This window comes from Ovis aries, chromosome X (assembly GCF_016772045.2).
Source record: "Ovis aries strain OAR_USU_Benz2616 breed Rambouillet chromosome X, ARS-UI_Ramb_v3.0, whole genome shotgun sequence".
In the NCBI taxonomy this organism is placed as follows: domain Eukaryota; kingdom Metazoa; phylum Chordata; class Mammalia; order Artiodactyla; family Bovidae; genus Ovis; species Ovis aries.
Genome location: NC_056080.1, coordinates 121,878,479 through 121,900,940, shown reverse-complemented (window position 1 = coordinate 121,900,940; position 22,462 = coordinate 121,878,479). Strand labels below are relative to the sequence as shown.

General features: G+C 43.0%; 1 protein-coding gene across 10 annotated transcripts in view; it reads right to left on the bottom strand.

The window, feature by feature from the left end:
* Positions 1 to 336: 336 nt before the first annotated feature.
* Positions 337 to 22,462, bottom strand: part of AMOT (angiomotin) — a 66,927-nt gene continuing 44,801 nt past the window's right edge. For all 10 annotated transcript variants that reach the window (XM_042242444.2, XM_060407641.1, XM_027963371.2 and 7 more), the window contains 6 exons: positions 20,886 to 21,035; positions 19,893 to 20,083; positions 7,684 to 7,806; positions 6,536 to 6,768; positions 4,702 to 5,400; positions 337 to 4,122 (listed from right to left, as the gene is read on the bottom strand). In XM_042242444.2, the coding sequence (XP_042098378.1) occupies positions 4,025 to 4,122; positions 4,702 to 5,400; positions 6,536 to 6,768; positions 7,684 to 7,806; positions 19,893 to 20,083; positions 20,886 to 21,035 (1,494 nt within the window). In that variant the 3' untranslated portion in view covers positions 337 to 4,024. The remainder of the gene's footprint in view (positions 4,123 to 4,701; positions 5,401 to 6,535; positions 6,769 to 7,683; positions 7,807 to 19,892; positions 20,084 to 20,885; positions 21,036 to 22,462) is intronic.

The window sequence follows — 22,462 nt, the reverse complement described above, 5'->3', positions numbered from 1 at the left end:
AAAAGGAACATCAAGGGGCCTTCCAAAATGCTAACCCAAGGATGAATTCTCTGCTTTGGGTGGCCATCATTTTATCCCTTGGAACCAGGAGATAAAAAGATGCAAAGCTTTTAATATATGCTGCCTGAATATATAAAGGAACCAGTTAGACCATGTGGCTCATGGTGATGTTGTCTTAATACTTTATAATCACATTCCATACCTTAAACAAATGCAAAATCTGCCACATGCTGCCCTTCAAAGGCGATTTCACTGGACACTGAATTGAAAGTAATCACTGATACAGCATAAATAAAGCCTCTTCTGGGTAAACACCAAAGCATTTTCCACACAGTATTGCATTTTAAAATAGCTAACTTTATTATCAGTGAAAAGATAGGCACAAAGTGGATTCAAACCTGCTTAACTTTATTGGAACTAGCTCAGTTGATTACAGAACAGGGTCTCCATCATTATGGGGTCACATACATTTTAAATCAAAGGTGATTCCTGTCCAGCCATCTGCCAACCTCAGCTATCCATTCTGCAAACACATGCCATCAATCACAAGGGAGGCCAGAAGGAGGTCTGATGGCTCCACGTAACCCATCGTTGTTGCTACCAGAGAAAAATAAACAAACTCCCAACACTTGTCTAACCGATGATGGACGGTACTTGGAAGATATATTTCCAAGGATCATGGCGGGCTGAAATTGGTGGCAATTAGCCCGTAGCTGATGCCTTCCTTTGAAAACATGTTCAGCAAGACTGCACACATTTTAAGCAACACATTCCAAATGTGAATGAGCAATTGAGATAATGAGATTGCATGGCTAACAGACAAGAGAGTATCACTTGTAAAAGTTAGTGCATATGTATACACTTGAAGCTGCCGAATTATGAGTGGTTAGGCTCTTAATAAAAAAGTAGTCTGCACAATCAGTTTGTTCGTTTCTCAACTGGTGTCCCCACCCACTCTGTAACAAGAAAAAGAATGCACGACTGGGCTCTTGGTGTTTCCCATGGCAGATGACATCAGATATTTTAGGTTCCCACTATCCTGTCGTCCTGAAGCTCAAAAGCAGCATTGAGAATAAATCCTTCATTAAAACAATAATCAGATACATGGTCTTAAAAGACAGCTCAAGCTAGTTTTATTTAATAGAAAATTGTTAATAGGAATTTTATATCAAGTAATGTTTATTCTAATGAAGTTTTTCTGTACATGGGACATTGGTATACAACTGACTCAGAAGGTCCCCAGAGACCACCAGGCAGTACAAGTTAAGACAACAAGGTCACCCTCCTGTCCTGAGGTGCCAGTAAAATGCATAGATAAGTGGGAGTCCAGAAGAATCCCCCAAATGTTATTATTTCCACACAATCATGAAAAGGTGGCTAACTTGAGATTTCTCCCATAAACCTGAATTTTTAAAATGACACCTATTAGAGATTTTCTGAAAAGGCTAGACCTATCCTCCCAGTAAACAGAAAACACTGACATGGACTTCTTCCATCTCTTAGATGTTCCGTATTACTTTAGCAGTTTACCTGGGATTAAAAACTGAGCCAAAAGGGACTCCCTCTGGTGTGAGGGGGCAGAGAAGTTGTGAAAAGTTCAAAATAGTAGTTGGCCAAGAACTTCTTTTCCTCAAAATACAGGAGTCTAAAGAGACAGCTGCCACACAGTGTGGAATGCAGACATTTGTCACCTTACAAAATGTGATTAAAACGATGGCTCCCAGAACTAGCAAAAGCTTAGCAATGTGTCATGATCATGAAAGGAGTAGATGAAATGGTGGTTTCTTCTTTTTCTTTTCTATTTATCTGAATAGAAAGTAGCAGTCCTGAGGTTTGCTACTTGTTGCTTCTATTATGTGAGGGTTTCCCTCCATGACTAAAGGGTAGTATGAGTGAGTATTAACACAACTGCACTTTTGATTTCTAGTTGGGATTCAGTTGATGACTGAGGACTTGTGTAGGATGATCATTTCATTTTTTAAGATTTCAGTCAAGACTGGCTGAAAAGTTACATCACCTTCCCTCCTGTCTCTCCCTCACCACAGACAAAATAATTCCTTTCAGGAACAATACAAAAATATTGTTAAATATGCCATTCCTACATTTGCAGAGGAACCCTGTAAAATGATCTGATACCCAAACCCATAGCAAGAGAAGAAGTGAGGTTGATTTCTTAGGGGGATGTTTCACGTGACTCTGTTGAAATAAGGATCAGGAAAGCAAAAACCTTGCAAAAGGCACTGCAGGAGAAGCAAGGAATTCAAAACGTTGGACAAATTACTCAAACCAGGGACACTGTCCAAAACGCATGTGCTCTGGACTATGTTGGTGTCTCTTCTTAAATGGGAGCATTTTGTATAGAAAAAATGTTTCCCAGAATAAGTATGGTAACTGGCAGAATGGAAAGCTGTAGTGTGTGGTCTTGAAAAAGTCATTTAACCTCTCCAGGTCTCAGATTCCTCATTACTAAAATGAGGGGGTACAGCTATAGCTTAAGTTCTTCCAGCCACTATGCCTCACAATGTAATATATCAGGCCTACTCTTCTATTAATCTGGTTTCTAGCTAACACATCCCCAAACCCCTATCCCCCCCAACCTTATCTAACACCTCCCTTCCTTCCCTCACCCCCCCACCCAATACCCCTGAAAAATGATCTTAATGACACTGTCTGTGGATCTGTCACCTTAATGAAGGGCAGAGAGGTGACACAGAGCAGAGACCTGTGGTAACAGACAGCCATTCTGTGTCCCTAGAGGCAGCCCAAAGGCAAAGCTTGGGGCTATGGCCTCGTTGGTCCCTGCCCACATGTTGCTGCTCTCCAAAGGTGTTCCAAGATGAAGTCCCTGGCAGTGAGAAGAGGTAGCTGAGAATAGTGCTGCAGCACCCTCTCCCCCGACTGCAGCATAGTACTTTGGGCTTCTGATGCTATTCCATCGGAGGTGATAGCCAAATTTGTCTTTTAAGACGTATGTGAAGAATTTGGGAAAACAACACAAGTTATTTCAATGCAGTCACCAAAAATCAAAGCCTTCAACCTTTCAACAAAAATGCTTCTTCATTTTGCCAATGATTAGCAGTTTGAGACTGGTGACACAGCCAGTGAATTTTGCTGGAGAAGAAATAAACACTAAGCAGCTTGGTCTCAGGAAAGGCAAGCAAGCTGTGTTCCTGGCTCCACACAGACTACACAAGTCTGCATACAGCACCTCATGCAACTGTCCGTCAAGGCCTCAGGTGGTCTAATTCCCTAAGAGAGAAGTTGTGCATCACTCAGCTAATTTACTTTCCTAGCATCCGACAGCAATATATTAATTATCCAAATGCATAAATTACTCCAGAGTATATATATGAATGTATGAACCTCCACGAGGAGAACCAAAAGAACCCACTTCCAAAGCACCACTGAAATAAAGATAAACACAATCTCCTGGCCCAGGGTAGCTGGGAAATTGGGAGGGGGAAATCAACTCCAGCACCCTTCCACACCCCAATACTCCCTACCTTTTCTCCAGTTTACACAGCTTCTAAAACTATTTCCTTTCATGAGCCCAAAGCAAGAGGTCTCTCTGGATGCTGCCTAGGTGGTAACCATACAAAACAGCACACACCTCAATCCTCTCTGGCTTCCCACTTCTGAACTACATGTTACACACAGTCTTCCAAACATACTGTGCTCTTCTATAAAAGAATGATCTGGAATATGGAAATGCGAAACAAATTTCAGCACGTTCAGAACATTGATGTATATCCAGCTATTAACAGTCCTAGTAGTTGTATAAATCCAAACAATAAACTTTAGAGCACATTTGAATGGATCTGGTTTTAGAGGTACTCCCTAAGGGTACCAGAACAGACTGGAGTTCGTACATTATTACCTAAGTACTATGTTGATTCAATAAAAAGTTCCTTTAAAAAAATCCCCTCCCCCAACCCTTGTCCTCACCCTCAAAATAAGAACAAACAAAAGGGAAGAATGATTAAAAGCATTCTTGCTGATACGCTGCAGCTCTTGATTTGACCATTTAGATGAGATATTCCACCATCTCTGTATCAGGCTCTTGTCCCAGGATCTGAATGGGAGTTTTTCTTTCCAGAGTGTTGGAGTGGAAAACAGAGCCATCTAAATGGAAATAAAGGTTTAGAAAACACTTAGGGACAAGGTGAAAACTCACATTTTATCCTCATTTTAAAAATTATTTTATTTATTTTTAATTGGGTAATTGCTTCAAAATATTGTGTTGGTTTCGGCCATCCATCAACATGCATCAGCCATAGGTATACATCCTGATTTCTTTAAAAAAAAAAAAAGGTTTTGGCCACACTGTGTAGCATGTGGGATCTTAGTTCCTCTACCAGGGATCGAACTCACACCCTGTGTTGGCAGCTCAGAAACACTCAAAATTTGAGAAATGGCTTTAGAGCCCATATTTAAGCCTATGGCAAAGTAAGATTGGCCCACTACCCTCTGCATCTTGCTCACCTGAGCATTTACTGTTACTCGGAAAATGACCTTGCCTCATCCCCATCCCTGTCCTGGAGAAGTCCTCGACAGACTCTCTGCCCTCATCTCTTCTGATGAATCTGCTTTAGCACTTAAAAAGTCCGGCCCACATGACCAACTGTACCTACACATCAGGCCAACCCACCAATCCATAATTGAGGGCAAAACTCCGAGCTACCTGACCCAGAGAGTCCTTACCTGGTTTATCCGGATTGCAGCTCAGGCTTGGTGTAGACAAACGACGTGGTCCAGAACCAGCGGCTGGACTTGCAGGAGCCTCAGACTGAGCCAAAGCTGGAGCTGGAGTTGGAGCTGGAGGAGCAGCTGCAGCCGGAGCTGGAGTTGGTGCCTGAGTCTGAGCCGGAGCAGAAGCCTGAGCCGCTGCCGGAGCTGGAACTGGAGTCGGAGCTGGAGCTGGAACTGGAGCCGGAACAGTTGGAGCAACCTGAATGGTGGCAGTGGCGGCGGCAGCAACAGGAGCAACAACAGTAGCAGTGACAGCAGAGGCAGTAGCTGGAACTGGAGCTGCGCTGGCAGCTGGAGGAACGGCAGCAGCCAGAGTAGCAGCCGCAGTTGCTGGAGACGGGGCGGTGGCGGCAGCAGCGGCTGGCGCAGCGGCAGCAGCGACAGCCACTGGAGCAGCAGCTCCCATGGTGGTGGTGGTGGTGGCAGCGGCGGCAGTGATGGTGGCAGCGGCGGCGGCAGCAGCAACTGGAGCAGGAACAGAGATGGGAGCTACAGCGTTGGTTTTGTTGGATTCTACTCCCCGTTCCGTTTGGGTGCTGCAGTCCCGGCTGCCTGTCTTGGAGTGAGCTGACAGCAGGGGAGTCGAGGGCGGCACAGGCGAAGGGGTGGAAGGAACTGACTCAGCACGGTAGTCTCCACCCAGGAGGATACCTACCAAGGAAAGAAGGAGAGAACTTAGAAAACTGCAGGCTATTCCAATAGACACCTGATGACCTCTTCTTCCTTGCAGGAGGTTCAGGGGGAAATAGGAACAGTTCCAAATTCTTTCCTTGTGCCTCTAGGGAACCCAGGAATTAGTTTGTCAGGCACCTCCCACCAGTGCTGGCTCAAAGTTTCTTTTAGACTGGGCAGATCCCTTCTAGTTCTCATTCTCTAACCCCCAGCACAACATATTTAAACCTTTAAGTGTCCTGGGTATCTGTTTTGATTTATTTTTCCAATAGTGATTGATTTCCAACAAGCTGTCAGAATGCTTCTGCTTGGTTCCACTTGTAACCGACACTAGCTATTAGCAGACAGCTGAAAAGGACTGAGGCAAGGATTCTGTAGTCGCAGATGGGTGTGATAGTAATTGTGTGATCTAAGGCTCTCATCCTAACCATGGTCCCCCAAATACCTACTCTAACCAAAGGACAGTGCCAGTGTCAGAGGACCAAGAGAGGTATTAGAAGCAACAAAAAGAGCTAAAATAAAAAAAAATATATATATAAAGAGCTTGTTTCCTCAGGCTCTAAAAAAAATGTGCCCGTGGTATCCACAAAAGTTCTGGGGTTTTGATTAGAGGGGAAGGAATGGACAGGAATGGAATGAAAAAGTACATTCTGTTCTCAGAACATTCTGGTAACAAAAACCTGCCACCCAGCTCCACTTAGGTTAACTAGAACTCTGAGTCCTCCTATTATATGGGAAGAAAGAACACAGAAAAATTTGGAATTTTAAAGTGTTGAATGACACGAAAGCCACATGGGCTTTGGGCACAGCCAAAAGGTTCCACGTGGCAAAAGCCAAAGCTGAGAATTTTTAATAGGAAATTGACATTATCTTCCTTCCCAAAGAGAACTTGGGATTCTTATCAGCCTGTGGCTTCAACCAGTGTTCTCTCAGTGAGACTTCACACTGTCTGCTAAATATGCAGTCAGCCTCTCAGGATGACTAAACTGAACCTAGTGTACCTTCCTCTCTAAAATCAGGCCCATCACTCCTTCTCATTGCCATGTGGGCATGTATCCAAGTCAGGGTTCTCTCTAAACATGTCACTTTAATCTGCTGTGTTTACTGTCATTACCTAGGCTCCCCTTCCAGCTCTTGTCATCCCGCTTCTCTTCCATGATGGGGGTGCCAGTCAGGGTTGAAGAATGGGAGAGCAAGCCTGATCCAGCATTGGAAATGGACATCAGAGACTTTGCTGGCCGCATGGATGACAGCTGCTCTGTCTTACTCGGCTCCTTCCGGGAACGCTGCTGGAGTACTTTGATCATGGCATCCTTCTCAATAATCTGGGCATGGAGGGTCTTAATCCTAAAAGCCAAAGACAAAAAAAAAATGTATAAAATATTATTGCCACCTCTAGGTTCTGATCTCACTACATGCATGGACTTGAGCTTCTGTTTTCTTTTTCTAAAAAATCTTTTTGGCTGGCCATTCTACCATGGTATGGGGATCTTAGTTCCCTAACCAGGGACTGAATCTGTGGCCCCTACAGCGGAAGTGCAGTTCTAACTACTGGACCGCCAGGGAGGTTCCCCATTATCTTTTCAACTAAGGGGTGGTCTACTTATTTCTGAGTTGTAAGACAAGAGACAGTGTCTTGCAACAATTTTTAACACACACCCAAATGGGCACAGCAGAACATCCAGGAGTTATTGCTTAAACCTTAGGAAGCCAAAGAAAAAGTATCTGTGAAAAGAAAGGTTGTATGTGAGAGAGTAAAGTGATGCAGTGGGTACCACAGATAAGAATCTGAGTCAATGGAAATGAGTCAGTCAATGAGAACTTCTAAGATTGGGCTACAACTTGGGCTAATAAGTAAGTGACCATGAGCTGACGAGAGACATCAGATACCCTATCTCCCAGTTTGAGTGGATACTCTTTTGCCAAGCACTTTACTGTACCACAGAGTTGAGGTGCAATCCTAGAAAGAATACCCCAGAGTGCAAATAGTAACAATTCAGTTCTAGCAGAGGGCCTATGAAAAGCAATTACCAAGGACAATGAGGAAAGCAATATTATTTGGAATTCCAGAGTTAGAATAATCAAGGTAAAAGTCATTCCATCTCAAATCCTAAATAACAGGCTGGGAGCGGGGAAGGGGTGGAGGAGGTTGCCTTATCAGGTGTCCCTGCGGTGAATGAAGATGCTTGTTCTTCCCCACTGACCTATCTGGTGTCTCTGCACCAACTCTCAGATCCACCAGAGTCCAGATCAGCATTTTACCTGCCCTCCATGTCAAGGCAACGCTTGTTAGCCATCAAGATTTCTTCTTCTTCCTTCTGGATGCGAGCTTCTAGAGCCGTGTCATAGCTGGTATTAGGAGAGTGGCTGATGACTGTAGTGTCCCTGGGAAGGAAAATGGCAGTGATGATGATGGGAGGGCAACAAAACTGATGAATCCTATCTCCCTCCTAAGTCAAACGTATTGTCAGAAAGTCCTAAACTAAAATCAAACTTATCAGGAATGGTGGTTTTCTGGGTGACTTACTGGTAAGAATCAGTGATGGGTTCTATGAGAGATGCACAGGCTTGCCTTCAGAACTACATAGACACCCTCCCAAAACCTCTGGCAGAAAGTCCCTTCAAGTTTTTAGAACATGGCCAGGCAATAGGAAGACATTTATTTTTTAACTTAATAGTATTTATATTACATATGAGAAATGCCCACTTTATTTTCATGACAGTCATGGAGAGGAAAAAACTAGACTTTGAAGGAAGTCAGAGAATGTACCAAATTGCTGTTGCTACATTCAACAGCATAACTCTACCTGAGTGTTTGCTAAAAAGGAACTCTAAACATGTCAACAGACCAGCTCTGGTAGGGCATGGGAACTGAGTGAGAAGCAGAGTCTTTGAGTCAGTGCCACTTGATTCCTATCGAAGCTACATCTGAAACATTCTAGTGCCAAATCAGTCAGTCCCCCTCAACTGACCAGTCTCCTGCCAGAGTCCCAACTGCCTGAGGGACCATCATGTTCCATCTGAAAGTATCTCAGGCCATTAACTCAAAGAGTAACTAACAAGGAGAAAATATGTGTGTATATGTGTATGTGAAAGAGGTAAGGGGTGGGGGAGAGACACGGAGAGGAAGGGAAAGGATATAACCCATAGAGAAGGCTGATGTTTAAACAGCGTAAGTCAAAGACACATGGGAATCCTATATTCTCCTGATAAGTGATATCATGCATCTTTCTTTAGTTCATTTAGAACTAGTGGTAGAGAAGAGAAGGAAGAAAACTGGATCTTACTTGAGTAACTAGGAGGGAAAGAAAAAGGGATTAGGAAGAATGTTGATGCAATAACATTGGTTTTAAAGAAAACCAGACAATGGGCTGAGAAAACAATGACCAGCACTGCTGTGTGATACTTCCTCTGAGAATGAGGATCTGCAGGAGAACTCCAGGCATCTTTTGTGCTGGCAGCTAGTTACGTCCTGTGAGCTTAGAGACTGTGACCAGTGCAGATGGCAGTGAAGGGGCAGGGGAATGAAGAGGCAGAAAGTTGGTATTAAAGTTGGGATACTTTGGAGAGCTTCTGCAAAATTAACAGTTCCCCCAAATGCTTGCCTCTTATACATGAGGTGGGGAACAATGTACCTGAATTGTGAAGTAATTGGAGAGCAAGAAGGGAAAGGACCACAGTGGCTTTCATCATTTGCTAAATTCAAAGTATTTTAGCATCTCAGAATTTGGAGAAGGCAATGGCAACCCACTCCAGTACTCTTGCCTGGAGAATCCCTACCAGAGGAGCCTGGTAGGCTACAGTCCATGGGGTCGCTAAGAGTCAGACACGACTGAGCGACTTCAGTTTCACTTTTTACTTTCATGCATTGGAGGAGGAAATGGCAACCCACTCCAGTATTCTTGCCTGGAGAATCCCAGGGACAGAGGAGCCTGTTGGGCTGCCGTCTATGGGGTCGCACAGAGTCGGACACGACTGACGCAACGCAACTTAGCAGCAGTAGCAGCAGCAGAATTCTACATTTGCCCTAGTTCAGTTCACTTGTTTGTAATCCTACTGGGAATGGCCCCTGTGTCCCAAAGTATGCAAAAGAAAGCAGCGTTGTGTAGTGTTAAGAGCACAGACCCTGACTGTAGACCTGGTCAGGGTCAAGTTCCACTTTCCCAAGTCCTCTGCCGCTAACAAACTCTAAGAGCTCAGGAACTGGTTAACTGCCCTAAGCCTCAGTCTCCTTGTATGCAAAACAGAGATAATAATTATACCCATATCTCATGGGATGGGGGAGGGGAGGGATAAAATGAAAGTATGCATGTAAGACATGCAGTGCCAGGCACAGGAAAATCCCTCAACAAAACTATCCATTATTAAGAGAGAAAAGTATAGGTAGAAAGAAAATTGCCTACAAGAGAGTATGAGTTGAATGAATTCCAGCTCTAGGTATGACCCTGGAGGAGTTCCCCACAGTGCAGAGTTCCCATGTGATGGCCTGGCTCTGACACTGGGGACTTGAGTTTGCGGTCTGTCACTGGGGGAGCCAGTGCTGGCTTCCTGCCACTTTCACTGCATAAAAGACCATTTTGGGGACACATAGCCCTGCCAGCTAATTGATATGGACACTGTGAACTCCTCAGGAATGGAGCCTGAAAATGTGGGGCACTTAGTGAATTCCTACAGAGCTGCCAGGATGGCCTTCAACATCAATCTTCCTTGTAGACCAGGGCTCCCAGGCCAATGGCTTAAGCCAAAGCAAGCAGGCACAGCGCTGGAGGGAGCAACTTGACCTGCTAACTTCCAATACTCTGACCGCACCCAGTAGAGAGATACTGGACTTGAAATGACAACCTACAGACCCCAAACCCAGATACCTGAATTTACTATTCTGCATCTCAAATTCTTAAGTAAACTGTTTCTGGCAACTATCCTTCCAATCATCTTCTCTCTCCTTCCTCTGTCTGACAAAGTTATCCCTGTCACATTATTTACATTGCTTTCTAGAATGTCACCCATGACCTCCTAATTAAAACATCTAGCGGCCTTTTAAACTTCAAGGCCATCTTTTCCTATCGGTAGCAGCCTTTTGTTTATTTAACATGGGAACTCAACCATGAGTGGAGCACTGTGTTTGAAGTTCCTGGGAGGCTGGAGAGTGAATGGACATGGATAAGACTAGTCCCTGAGTGCAGGGAACTTGCAAGAGGAGAGGGAAAAAAGAAAAGAATTAACTACTACAAAAATGAGTTTGGACTTAATTCCAATAGGCACCGAAGATTATTAGAGCTTTTCAAAGGGAATGAAATAATCCAGGCTGTGTTTTAGGAAGATAGCTTTATCTCTGCTGAAATGTGATGGAGAGATGAAGGAACCAGGCAGGCAGGCCAGTCAAAAAGGTTATAATCCCAGCAACAGATTTTGAAAATGGGACCCAGTGAAGTGGCACAGGAAATGGCTACAGGAGGGAGAACTGCTAGAACCTGGAGACTATTTAAATTTGGATGTTAGGGAGATGGAAGAATGAATGAGGACTCTGTTGTTTCTAATTCTAATGACTAGAAAAGATGGCATACTGCTCTAATTCTGTGACAGGAAACCAAGAACTTTTCTCTATCTTTCTTTTTTGGAAAACGCTATGGGTTTTGATTTTAGTTACAGTGGAGTTAAAGTATCTTATTGAATAGCCATGACAATATACAACAAGTTGTTGAAAATTCTAACTTTAATCTTAGAGATGTCAGAGTTACTATTCGAAGCTAGAGTAGTCAATTCAGTTCAGTTACTCAGTCGTGCCTGACTCTTTGCAACCCCATGAACTGCAGCACACCAGGCCTCCCTGTCCATCACCAACTCCCAGAGTTCACACAAACTCAAGTCCATCGAGTCGGTGATGCCATCCAGCCATCTCATCCTCTGTCATCCCGTTCTCCTCCTGCCCCCAATCCCCAGCATCAGAGTCTTTTTCAATGAGTCAACTCTGCATGAGGTGGCCAAAGTACTGGAGCTTCAGCTTCAGCATCACTCCTTCCAAAGCAAACCCAGGACTATCTCCTTTAGAATGGACTGGTTGGATCTCCTTGCAGTCCAAGGGACTCTTGAGAGTCTTCTCCAACACCACAGTTCAAAGGCATCAATTCTTCAGTGCTCAGCTTTCTTCACAGTCCAACTTTCACATCCACACCTGACCACTGGAAAACCATAGCCTTGACTAGACAGACCTTTGTTGGCAAAGTAATGTCTCTGCTTTTGAATATGCTATCTAGGTTGGTCATAACTTTCCTTCCAAGGAGTAAGCGTCTTTTAGCTTCATGGCTGCAATCACCATTTGCAATGATTTTGGAGCCCCCAAAAATAAAGTCTAACACTGTTTCCACTATTTCCCCATCTATTTCCCATGAAGTGATGGGACAGAAACCATGATCTTAGTTTTCTGAATATTGAGCTTTAAGCCAACTTTTTCACTCTTCTCTTTCACTTTCATGAAGAGGCTTTTCAGTTCCTCTTCACTTTCTGCCATAATGGTGGTGTTATCTGCATATCTGAGGTTATTGATATTTCTCCTGGCAATCTTGATTTCAGCTTGTGCTTCTTCCAGCCCAGCATTTCTCATGATGTACTCTGCATATAAGTTAAATAAGCAGGGTGACAATATACAGCCTTGACCTACTTCTTTTCCTATTTGTAACTAGTCTGTTTTTCCATGTCCAGTTCTAACTGTTGCTTCCTGACCTGCATATAGGTTTCTCAAGAGGCAGGTCAGGTGGTCTGATATTCCCATCTCTTTCAGAATTTTCCAGTTTATTGTGATCCACACAGTCAAGGCTTTGGCCTAGTCAATAAAACAGAAATAGATGTTTTTCTGGAACTCTCTTGCTTTTTCCATGATCCAATGGATGTTGGCAATATGATCTCTGATTCCTCTGCCTTTTATAAAACCAGCTTGAACATCTAGAAGTTCACGGTTCACGAATTGCTGAATCCTGGCTTGGAGAATTTTGAGCATTACTTTACTAGCATGTGAGATGAGTGCAACTGTGCAGTAGTTTGAGCATTCTTTGGAATGGCCTTTCTTTGGGATTGGAATGAAAACTGACCTTTTCCAGTCCTGTGGCCACTGCTGAGTTTTCCAAATTAGCTGGCATATTAAGTGCAGCACTTTCACAGCATCATCTTTCAGGATTTGAAATAGCTCAACTGGTATTCCATCACCTCCACTAGCTTTGTTTGTAGTGATGCTTTCTAAGGCCCACTTGACTTCACATTCCAGGATGTCTGGCTCTAGATGAGTGATCACACCATCGTGATTATCTTGTTCGTGAAGATCTTTTTTGTACAGTTCTTCTGTGTATTCTTGCCACCTCTTCTTGATATCTTCTGCTTCTGTTAGGTCCATACCATTTCTGTCCTTTATCAAGCCCATCTTTGCATGAAATGTTCCCTTGATATCTCTAATTTTCTTGAAGAGAACTCTAGTCTTTCCCATTCTACTGTTTTCCTCTATTTCTTTGCATTGATCGCTGAGGAAGTCTTTCTTATCTCTCCTTGCTATTCTTTGGAACTCTGCATTCAGATGCTTATGTCTTTCCTTTTCTCCTTTGCTTTTCACTTCTCTTCTTTTCACAGCTATTTGTAAGGCCTCCCCAGACAGCCATTTTGCTATTTTACATTTCTTTTCCATGGGGATGATCTTGATCCCTATCTCCTGTACAACGTCATGAACCTCCATCCATAGTGCATCAGGCACTCTGTCTATAAGATCTAGTCCCTTAAATCTATTTCTCACTTCCACTATATAATCATAAGGAATTTGATTTAGGTCATACCTGAATGGTCTAGTGGTTTTCCCTACTTTCTTCAATTTAAGTCTGAATTTGGCAATAAGGAGTTCATGATCTGAGCCACAGTCAGCTCCTGGTCTTGGTTTTGCAAACTGTATAGAGCTTCTCCATCTTTGGCTGCATAGAATATAATCAATCTGATTTCGGTGTTGACCATCTGGTGATGTCCATGTGTAGAGTTTTCTATTGTGTTGTTGGAAGAGGGTGTTTGTTATGACCAGTGCGTTCTCTTGGCAAAACTCTATTAGCCTTTGCCCTGCTTCATTCCGTATTCCAAGGCAAAATTTGCCTGTTACCCCAGGTGTTTCTTGACTTCCTACTTTTGCATTCCAGTCCTCTATAATGAAAAGGACATCTTTTCTGGGTGTTAGTTCTAAAAGGTCTTGGAGGTCTTCATAGAACCGTTCAGCTTCACCTTCTTCAGCGTTATTAGTTAGGGCCTAGACTTGGATTACTGTGATATTGAATGGTTTGCCCTGGAAACGAACAGAGATCATTCTGTCGTTTTTGAGATCGCATCCAAGTATTGCATTTCGGACTCTTTTGTTGACCATGATGGCTATTCCATTTCTACTAAGGCATTCCTGCCCACAGTAGTAGATATAATGGTCATCTGAGTTAAATTCACCCATTCCAGTCCATTTTAGTTCGCTGATTGCTAGAATGTCGACGTTCACTCTTGCCATCTTGTTTGACTACTTCCAATTTGCCTTGATTCATGGATGTAACATTCCAGGTTCCTATGCAATATTGCTCTTTACAGCATCAGACCTTGCTTCTATCACCAGGTCAGGGGCAGCAGCCAGGAGGAGCTACCCCATACCAGAGGTCAAGGGTGGCAGCCGAGAGGAACAACCCCATGTCCAAGGAGCAGTGGCTGCACAGGTACAGGAGGGCTGAGAGGAGCTACTCCACGTTCAAGGTCAGGAGGGGCGGCTGTGAGGAGATACCCCTCATCCAAGGTAAGGAGCAGTGGCTGCTCTTTGCTGGAGCAGCTGTGAAGAGATTTCCCACGTCCAAGGTAAGAGAAACCCAAGTAAGATGGTAGGTGTTGCGAGAGGCATCAAATGGAGATACACAAACGATAATCACAGAAAACTAGTCAATCTAATCACACAGACCACAGCCTTGTCTAAGTAAATGAAACTAAGCCATGTGGGGCCATCCAAGATGGGTGGGTCATGGTGGAGAGGTCTGACAGAATGTGATCCACTGGAGAAGGGAATGGCAAGCCACTACAGTATTCTTGCCTTGAGAATGCCATGAACAGTATGAAAAGGCAAAATGATAGGATACTTAAAGAGGAACTCTCCAGGTCGGTAGGTGCCCAATATGCTACTGGAGATCAGTGGAGAAATAACTCCAGAAAGAATGAAGGGATGGAGCCAAAGCAAAAACAATACCCAGTTGTGAAGCTAGAGTAGAGAGCAAGATAACTAAGACAGAAGGTAGAATGAGAGGAAAAATCGAGAAAGGAACTGGAGAAAGGTCTCCAGAATGCAAGATTAAATAGACATGCATAACAAGTGTGACCAGCTTCTACCCTCTGGTATCCATTTCTTTACTTCCCTCTTTCCCAGATGTACTTGGTCCCATATAAAAGTGAAACACTGCACATCTGGAGAACACTAACAACCTGATTTAGTAAGTGCAAAGTAATAAGTTACATGGTTGGTCAGGTGTGTTACGTTTTTATTTTTTTGCTGCTTATTAGAAATAGATCACCATTTGTGAGCTGAAACTAAAAATCTGCATTGCCAAATCGGTTCTTCTTAGATGAACTCCTACTTGCTAGTAATTTCCCTCATCTACATTAGGCATCTAGAGAGGAATCTTTAGGAATACAATAATATGAAGTTATAATATAGGCTATGTTACTGAGCTTATTTATAATAGTCTAAGAAACTAAATAAACCTCAAATAGCAACTCTTGAAAGGGGATAATCCCTATTTCACGACCTTTGAAATCATCCTATATGGGGCACAGCAGATTATAGCAGTTAAGATGTCAAAAATGCAGATTTAGGTCCTGGTTCTTCTGTTTTTTAATAGCTGTATGATCTTGGGGGAAGTATTTCATCTGTCTGTGCTTCAGTTTCCTTGTCTATACAATGAAAACTAGTACTTTGCTCAAAGAATTATCATTAAGATAAGCAATAATTGTAAAGCACTTAGAACAGTATCTTATAGTAAACACTACATGTGATTTCTTGCATTGACAGCTTTCCCTTTGACAAGAGATGTTTCAAAAATCAAAGTGCCAGAATGGGTATAAACAGAAAATCTAATGTCTTCTCACCTGAGAAAAGACAGATGTCTATTTTTGTATTAAAAATCTGTATTTTATTATTCACAGTGGTCAAACACTGGAAACAATCTCAAAATCCATCATCAAATGAATGCATAAAGTGTGGTACATCCATGTGATGGAACACTACTCAGCAATAAAAAAGGAACGGACTATTAATATACATGAAATGCTGGGCTGGAAGAAGCATAAGCTGGAATCAAGATTGCTGGGAGAAATATCAATAACCTCAGATATGCAAACGACACCACCATTATGGCAGAAAGTGAAGAGGAACTGAAAAGCCTCTTGATGAAAGTGAAAGAAGAGAGTGAAAAAGTTGGCCTAAAGCTCAATATTCAGAAAACTAAGATCATGGCATCTGGTCCCATCACTTCATGGGAAATAGATGGGGAAACAGTGTCAGACTTTATTTTGGGGGGCTCCAAAGTCACTGCAGATGGTGATTGCAGCCATGAAATTAAAAGATGCTTACTCCTTGGAAGGAAAGTTATGACCAACCTAGATAGCATGTTGAAAAGCAGAGACATTACTTTGCCAACAAAGGTCTGTCTAGTCAAGGCTATGGTTTTTCCAGTGGTCATGTATGGATGTGAGAGTTGGACTGTGAAGAAAGCTGAGCACCGAAAAATTGATGCTTTTGAACTGTGGTGTTGGAGAAGACTCTTGAGAGTCCCTTGGACTGCAAGGAGATCCAACCAGTCCATTCTGAAGGAGATCAACCCTGGGATTTCTTTGGAAGGAATGATGCTAAAGCTGAAACTCTAGTACTTTGGCCACCTCATGCAAAGAGTCGACTCACTGGAAAAGACTCTGATGCTGGGAGGGATTGGGGGCAGGAGGAGAAGGGGACAACAGAGGATGAGATGGCTGGATGGCATCACTGACTCAATGGACGTGAATCTGAGTGAACTCCGGGAGTTGGTGATGAACAGGGAGGCCTGGCGTGCTGCGATTCATGGGGTCACAAAGAGTCACACACGACTGAGTGACTGAACTGAACTTAGAGGGAGCTCAGAGTAATCATGCTGAGTGAAAGAAACTTAAAAAGAGAGTACTATATGGCCTTTTAAAAAAATACGACATTCAGGATTTTTTTGCAAAAACAAACAAACTTTTTGGTCAACCCAATGTTGGGCAATGTTGCAAGTTTGCCAACGGAAAAGGCAAACTTACAATGACAAAGAACAGATGTTGTCTGGGGTCAGGCATGGGAGAAAGGGTCGAGTTAAAGGGGCATAAGGACACTTTAGAATGTGTCCTCTATTTTGATGGTGGATACACATACAATAATATTTTTGTAATGATATACAATAATGTTATTTTACATATACAATAACATTATTGTATATCATTACCAACATTCACCGAACCAGACACTTCAAATGAGTAGTTTTTAAATATGTAGCTAATACTTCAATTGAAGAAAATTCTGCAACTACCATTGACACCAACATTTCCTAATCATGAAACCTGTTGTTTACCTATGAGCTATTATTTTGGGAATATATTAAGTTTGGGATACTAGCAGAATACACAGAAGAAACCAAGCAGGCCATTACAATGTGACACTAGATTTAAGGATCTAAATTGCCGAGTGAGAAATCATCTCTGTCCTTCTTTCATTTCTTTTCTCCTTCTTTCATTTTTTGTCCTTTCTTTCCTTCCTTTATTACTCAAATGTATGTTGAGCACTTTCCTTCTGCAGCCAATAGCCTAGGTACTTAAAAATTATTCTGAAAGAAAGTAAGATATAAAGGCTTTACTACAGAAAGGGGCAAAGAGCAGAACCTTGGTTAATACGTTAAGGATTGGGAGGAGGGAAAGTGAAATCATTGGAGAGAAAATAAATGGCAAGAGAAGTTGGAAGGGAAGGCAGAAAAGCACACAGGTTCTGAAATAAAGTTTTCTGAATGCCAGTTTCCAAATCTGAAAGCTCATAAAGAAAGAAAGGAGGAAAAGGAGACCAATCTTCATGGCAGAGCATAAGATGCAAATATTTGGAAAATAGTATAATCTTAGCAATAGAAGGGTCTGGAGGAATCACCTAGTCCAATTCTCTCATTTTACAGGAATTCAAATACAATCTCTCAATCTCTCATGTGGGTTGTATTAATAGGCATGCAAAAGGTACACAGTCCAGATATGGAATGTTTGTCCAGGGAACTATTACAAAGTGTTCCTACTAGGTGGGAATTGGCTGCTTTTTTATCATTAAATGATAAGCATGCCCATTTTACTGAAAATAGTGATTACATGGAAACTTTCTACCTGGTGATTTAAAGGAATTCAATTTAAATTAAATCTCTTTTACAGGAGCCAACAGACTCTGGAAAGAAATCCATCTGAAAGGGGATTCTCCCCATATTCTAAACTTCCCAGGGAGGCAGGAAAGGGGTAGTTTCTTTATATAAGGCCCCCAAATGACAACCTCCTACCTTCCCTGAATTTTGACCTGGAGTCTATTCTGAAGTCAGTTTCAATAGCAAACTTCCCAGCACCAACATTTTCTCACACAGCACACCTTCATGAGCTCTAGCTTTCTAAGTTTCTGCCCAAAGATGACAAAAATGCCCTCATCTCCCTTTCATCATTAGGGTTTCCTGAACAACCTCTGAACAAAGAGTGGGCACAGGTGTTTTCTTGGGAACCAACAGCTAAAATTATACTTCATTCTGCTTCTAAGCTGCCTACAAACTTCTCGACCATCTTCCAGCATAGCTGGGGCTTCTATGCATTCTATTACTACACTGGCATATACTGAGCATACTGTTCTCAGAAGAAGAAAGAAAAAAGACAGGTAAGCTTAAGCCCATGAAGACCTTAAAATCAAGACATAGGCAATTTGTTTAAGGTTTATAGGGGGTATGTGAAAACAGACAGATCACATTAGAGAAATGTAAGCCATCTTCCTGAAGCACTGGGATTAGATTTACAAACCACCAGTCCAGCTTTTAAGCACTGACCTCCCTCTGATTTGGCAAGAGAAGGACTCAAAAATAAATGTATCCACCGCCCCCTCTACACATATTCCAGCCCAAGTCTGGCAACCACTGCCAGACTCTGATGACTTACCACATTTAGGAGAATGCTAAAACAATACTAGGATTTTTAATAACTTTCTGTGTAGAGACCTATCTGGGTGCAATATGCTATAGCCTGCCTTAGCTACCCAATTCCAGACCATGCTCTGTCTATATCTCCAACATGCACCATCTCCTGATTCAAATTTAGTTTTTGTTTCTTTCCCAACGGATGATTACAAACAGCAGCAAGACAGACAAACTGGGTAAGAGCACAGTGTCCCCCAAAGACCAATAATAAATGTTTATAACGAGAAGAGGGGAAACACATAAAAGGCAAAAGAAAAGAAAAAGCCTCCTGCCATTTTCTCTGCTTTACCAAATGGAATGTGACTGCTTACATGCAATGAACTCAGGGACACTGAGAATGCGGGCTTCAAATAGACCTTCTCAAAGGGCAGAGACAGATTCGGGTTCATACAACCTTCGGCATACCTTGGAGGAGCCAGAGCTATCAAATGGCAGTAGCCACTCCTGAGTGACATTTAGTTTTGGAGTGGCATTTCTCTGGAGAAGCTTTCATTCCAGTCCTGGGGCTAAACAAAGAAACCTACACACATGGCTCAAAAAACCTGAAGCCCTGGGGAAAGAGATGTACACAATTTGATCTGGTCTGCAATTGTTTGGGCTCCTGAGGAAAGCTGAACTATGAGTCTAGAAAGTTCATCAGTAACTTGAATTTTCAAATCCTGTACCCTCAGCCCCTACAGTCATTCAGTCTCTGCATGTGCTGTGCAGTGCTAGTTGCCCAGTCGTGTCTGACTCTTTGTGACCACATGAACTGTAGCCCACCAGACTCCTTTGTCCATGGGGATTCTCCAGGCAAGAATACTGGAGTGAGTTGCCATGCCCTCCTCCAGGGGATCTTCCCAACCCAGGGATCGAACCCAGGTCTCCGGCATTGCAGGTGGATTCTTTACCACCTGAGCCACCAGGGAAGCCCCAGAATACTGGAGTGGGTAATCCATCCCTTCTCCAGGGGATCTTCCCAACCCAGGAATCAAACCAGGGTCTCCTGCATTGTAGGGGGATTCTTTACCAGCTGAGCTACTAGGGAAGGTCCAGTCTCTGCATAACCAGATTAAAAAAAAAAATACTGAAAACCACACACTTAAGCAGAAACTGAGAAAAAAGAAACACAACATGATGGGGGGTGGGGGGACACTGGAAAAACTATCACTCAGTCACACTTTTCTGTTCTCCCCACCACCCCTGCCCTTCATGTTGAGATTTTACCAGCCAACTACTTACCTCTGAGCAGCTACAGTGGCCGCAGCATCCAGAGCAAAATGTCTCATTACATTCTCCTCCAAGTACTTCTGCTCCCACTTAGTCATGTCAGCTTCCAGGGCCAGGATCCTCTCTTCCTTCTCACGAAGGATTTCCATCAGTGCAGCGGCATTGTATTCTGAAACATTGGTCGGCTGAGAGTTGCCCTGGCGCTGTTGGGGGAGATGCCGAGACCTCTGACATTAGTGTGTTAGGACCATGGTGGGCCAAGTCCCATTTGAAGAGTCCTTATTTTTGGACAGAATTGCTGCCCAAGCCACTGCAGTTTGGACTCCAATGCAGAAGCTAGGGAAATTCCTAGGACTTTCTACCTTAGGCTTGAGTATGTGACTCTGGACCACAAAAGGAGCCTGCCATATCAAATTGTAATGCTGCTCAGAAAGTGGATCACAGAAACAGAAATTTAAAATCTGGGATTTCATCTCTACCTTTTCCTTAAATTTGTGTGATCTTAAGTGAGTCATGCCACCTTTCCTGGGTCTTTATTTTCTCTCATCTGAAATTGAGGAGCTGGGGGGACTTCTCTGCCAGTCCAGTGATTAAGACTCCACACTTTCCACTACAGAAGGTATGGGTTCAATCCCTGGTCAGGGAACTAAGTTCTAAGATGCCAACCATGGGGCCAAAAAAAAAGTGAGATGTATGGCTAAATGACTCTTGGAAAGACCATTGGGAAAAAAAAAAAAAAAAAAAAAAGAAAAGAAAGACCATTGGAAAGACCATTTCCAATCCTAAAATATCCCAAAATCTGTTTGCATAGCATCTTTACCTCTTATAAGGCATTAAGGATTGTGTTGCACTAGGAAGCTAAGGAAGCCAACTATGTCTTTACAATTGAGAGCCGCTCTGGAGTAAGACCAGGTGGGACAAGATTGTATTTTTGTTTCTCATGTCAGACACTATCTGACAAATGGACGATCAGGAGCCATCTCACTTTCTGGAAACTGTCCATACCTGCTGGATTCGGAGGGATTCCAGTTCTCTTTCCAGTCGTGTCCGGAGACGGTGCTCCAGCTGCTCTCGCTTTTCACATGCAGCCTGGAGCTGTACAAGAGCCTGCTGCATCTTTTCCACCTTATCTACATACACTTGCTTCTTCTTTAGCTGAAAATCCAGGTTGGGAGAATTGCAAGATGGAAGGAAAGAAGACAACAGGGTCAGTTATACAGAGCTCCCCAAATCTAGCCCTGTGTTTACATCTCTTCCTGTCCAGCTCCAGGAAAGAATGAATAGCGAGAAGATCCTTCATGAGTTGCAGGCTGCCTTGTGTTGACTATACATAGAATGTCTCAGCAGATAGGAATTAGGAGCTCCTTTTTCATCTCTCCCTCTATCTATGTTTCCCCCAAGTCTATTTCTATCAAGAGAGTCTTTGCTAGCAAGCTCCTAAGATTCCCATCTATAGATGTCCTCACCTCTTCCCTTCTTTAAACTGTAATATTCTGGGGGAGGAATATCTTATTTTGGTCCTTATATTGGGGGGAATGCTAAAGAATGAAAGGGGGCTCCCCAGGGAGAAGAGTTTAATTTGGAATGGAAAGGAAGCCCCTTTATATAGCAGCCTCCCCTTTAAGTGAGAGAAAAAGGGTGGTCAACAAGGAGGCCAGAATTGTCTTTCTGAACTCTACAGTCCTAGTAATTACTCAGTGTCATCACTACTGTACTCCTGGAACATTTCTACCCCTCAAAAGTGAAGGTGCCATGCAATGGTTCAAAAGTCTTTAGTCTCTTCATTGACCAGCACTGTCCCACCAGTTCTATATTAAAAGAACACAGGTCATTTGCGATTTCTACCTTACTCATGAGCCTGAACTGATAACATTGGACTGTAATCTCTTAACTTTCACTCTTGCAAAGAGAAAGAATTATATGTGCAAGTCTATGAACCATAACGAACAACAAAAGCTGAAGCAGGCTGGGACTAAGAGTTTGAGTTCTTTGTACCCTTGTAACTTCCAAGGCAAATTCCATCATGGCAAATCCCTGATTCCATTGGAAGGAAGGAATGAAGAGAATTCCAGAGCTTTTGAAAGAAGGCATATAGACCCTGGGGGCTCAGTGGTAAAGAATCTGCCTGCCAATGCAGGAGATGCGGGTTTGATCCCTGGGTCAGGGAGATCCCCTGGAGAAGGGAATGGCTACCTACTCCAGTATTCTTGCCTGGGAAATCCCATGGACAGAGGAGCCTCGTGGGCTACAGTCCATGGGGTTGCAGAAGAGTGAGACACAACTTAGCGACCACACTACCAACAACAACATATAGACTCTCAACATCTAAGAAGATAGGGGAAAGTACAACCTTCCCTAATTGTTAGGAATGAGCAGATGATGTGCCTTAATACTTAAAACGCTTGTGGGTGTGCCTCTTTTGCTAATAAAATCAACTCATGGACTCTTTCTATAGTAGAAATTCTTCCCAGCTGGTCACATCTGTTGTTATTATTTTTCTGAAATCTCACTACAAAGATTTAAATGTAAAGATATTATTGATAACATGGTCCAAAGGAAATTCAAGAATTCAGCTCAACTCT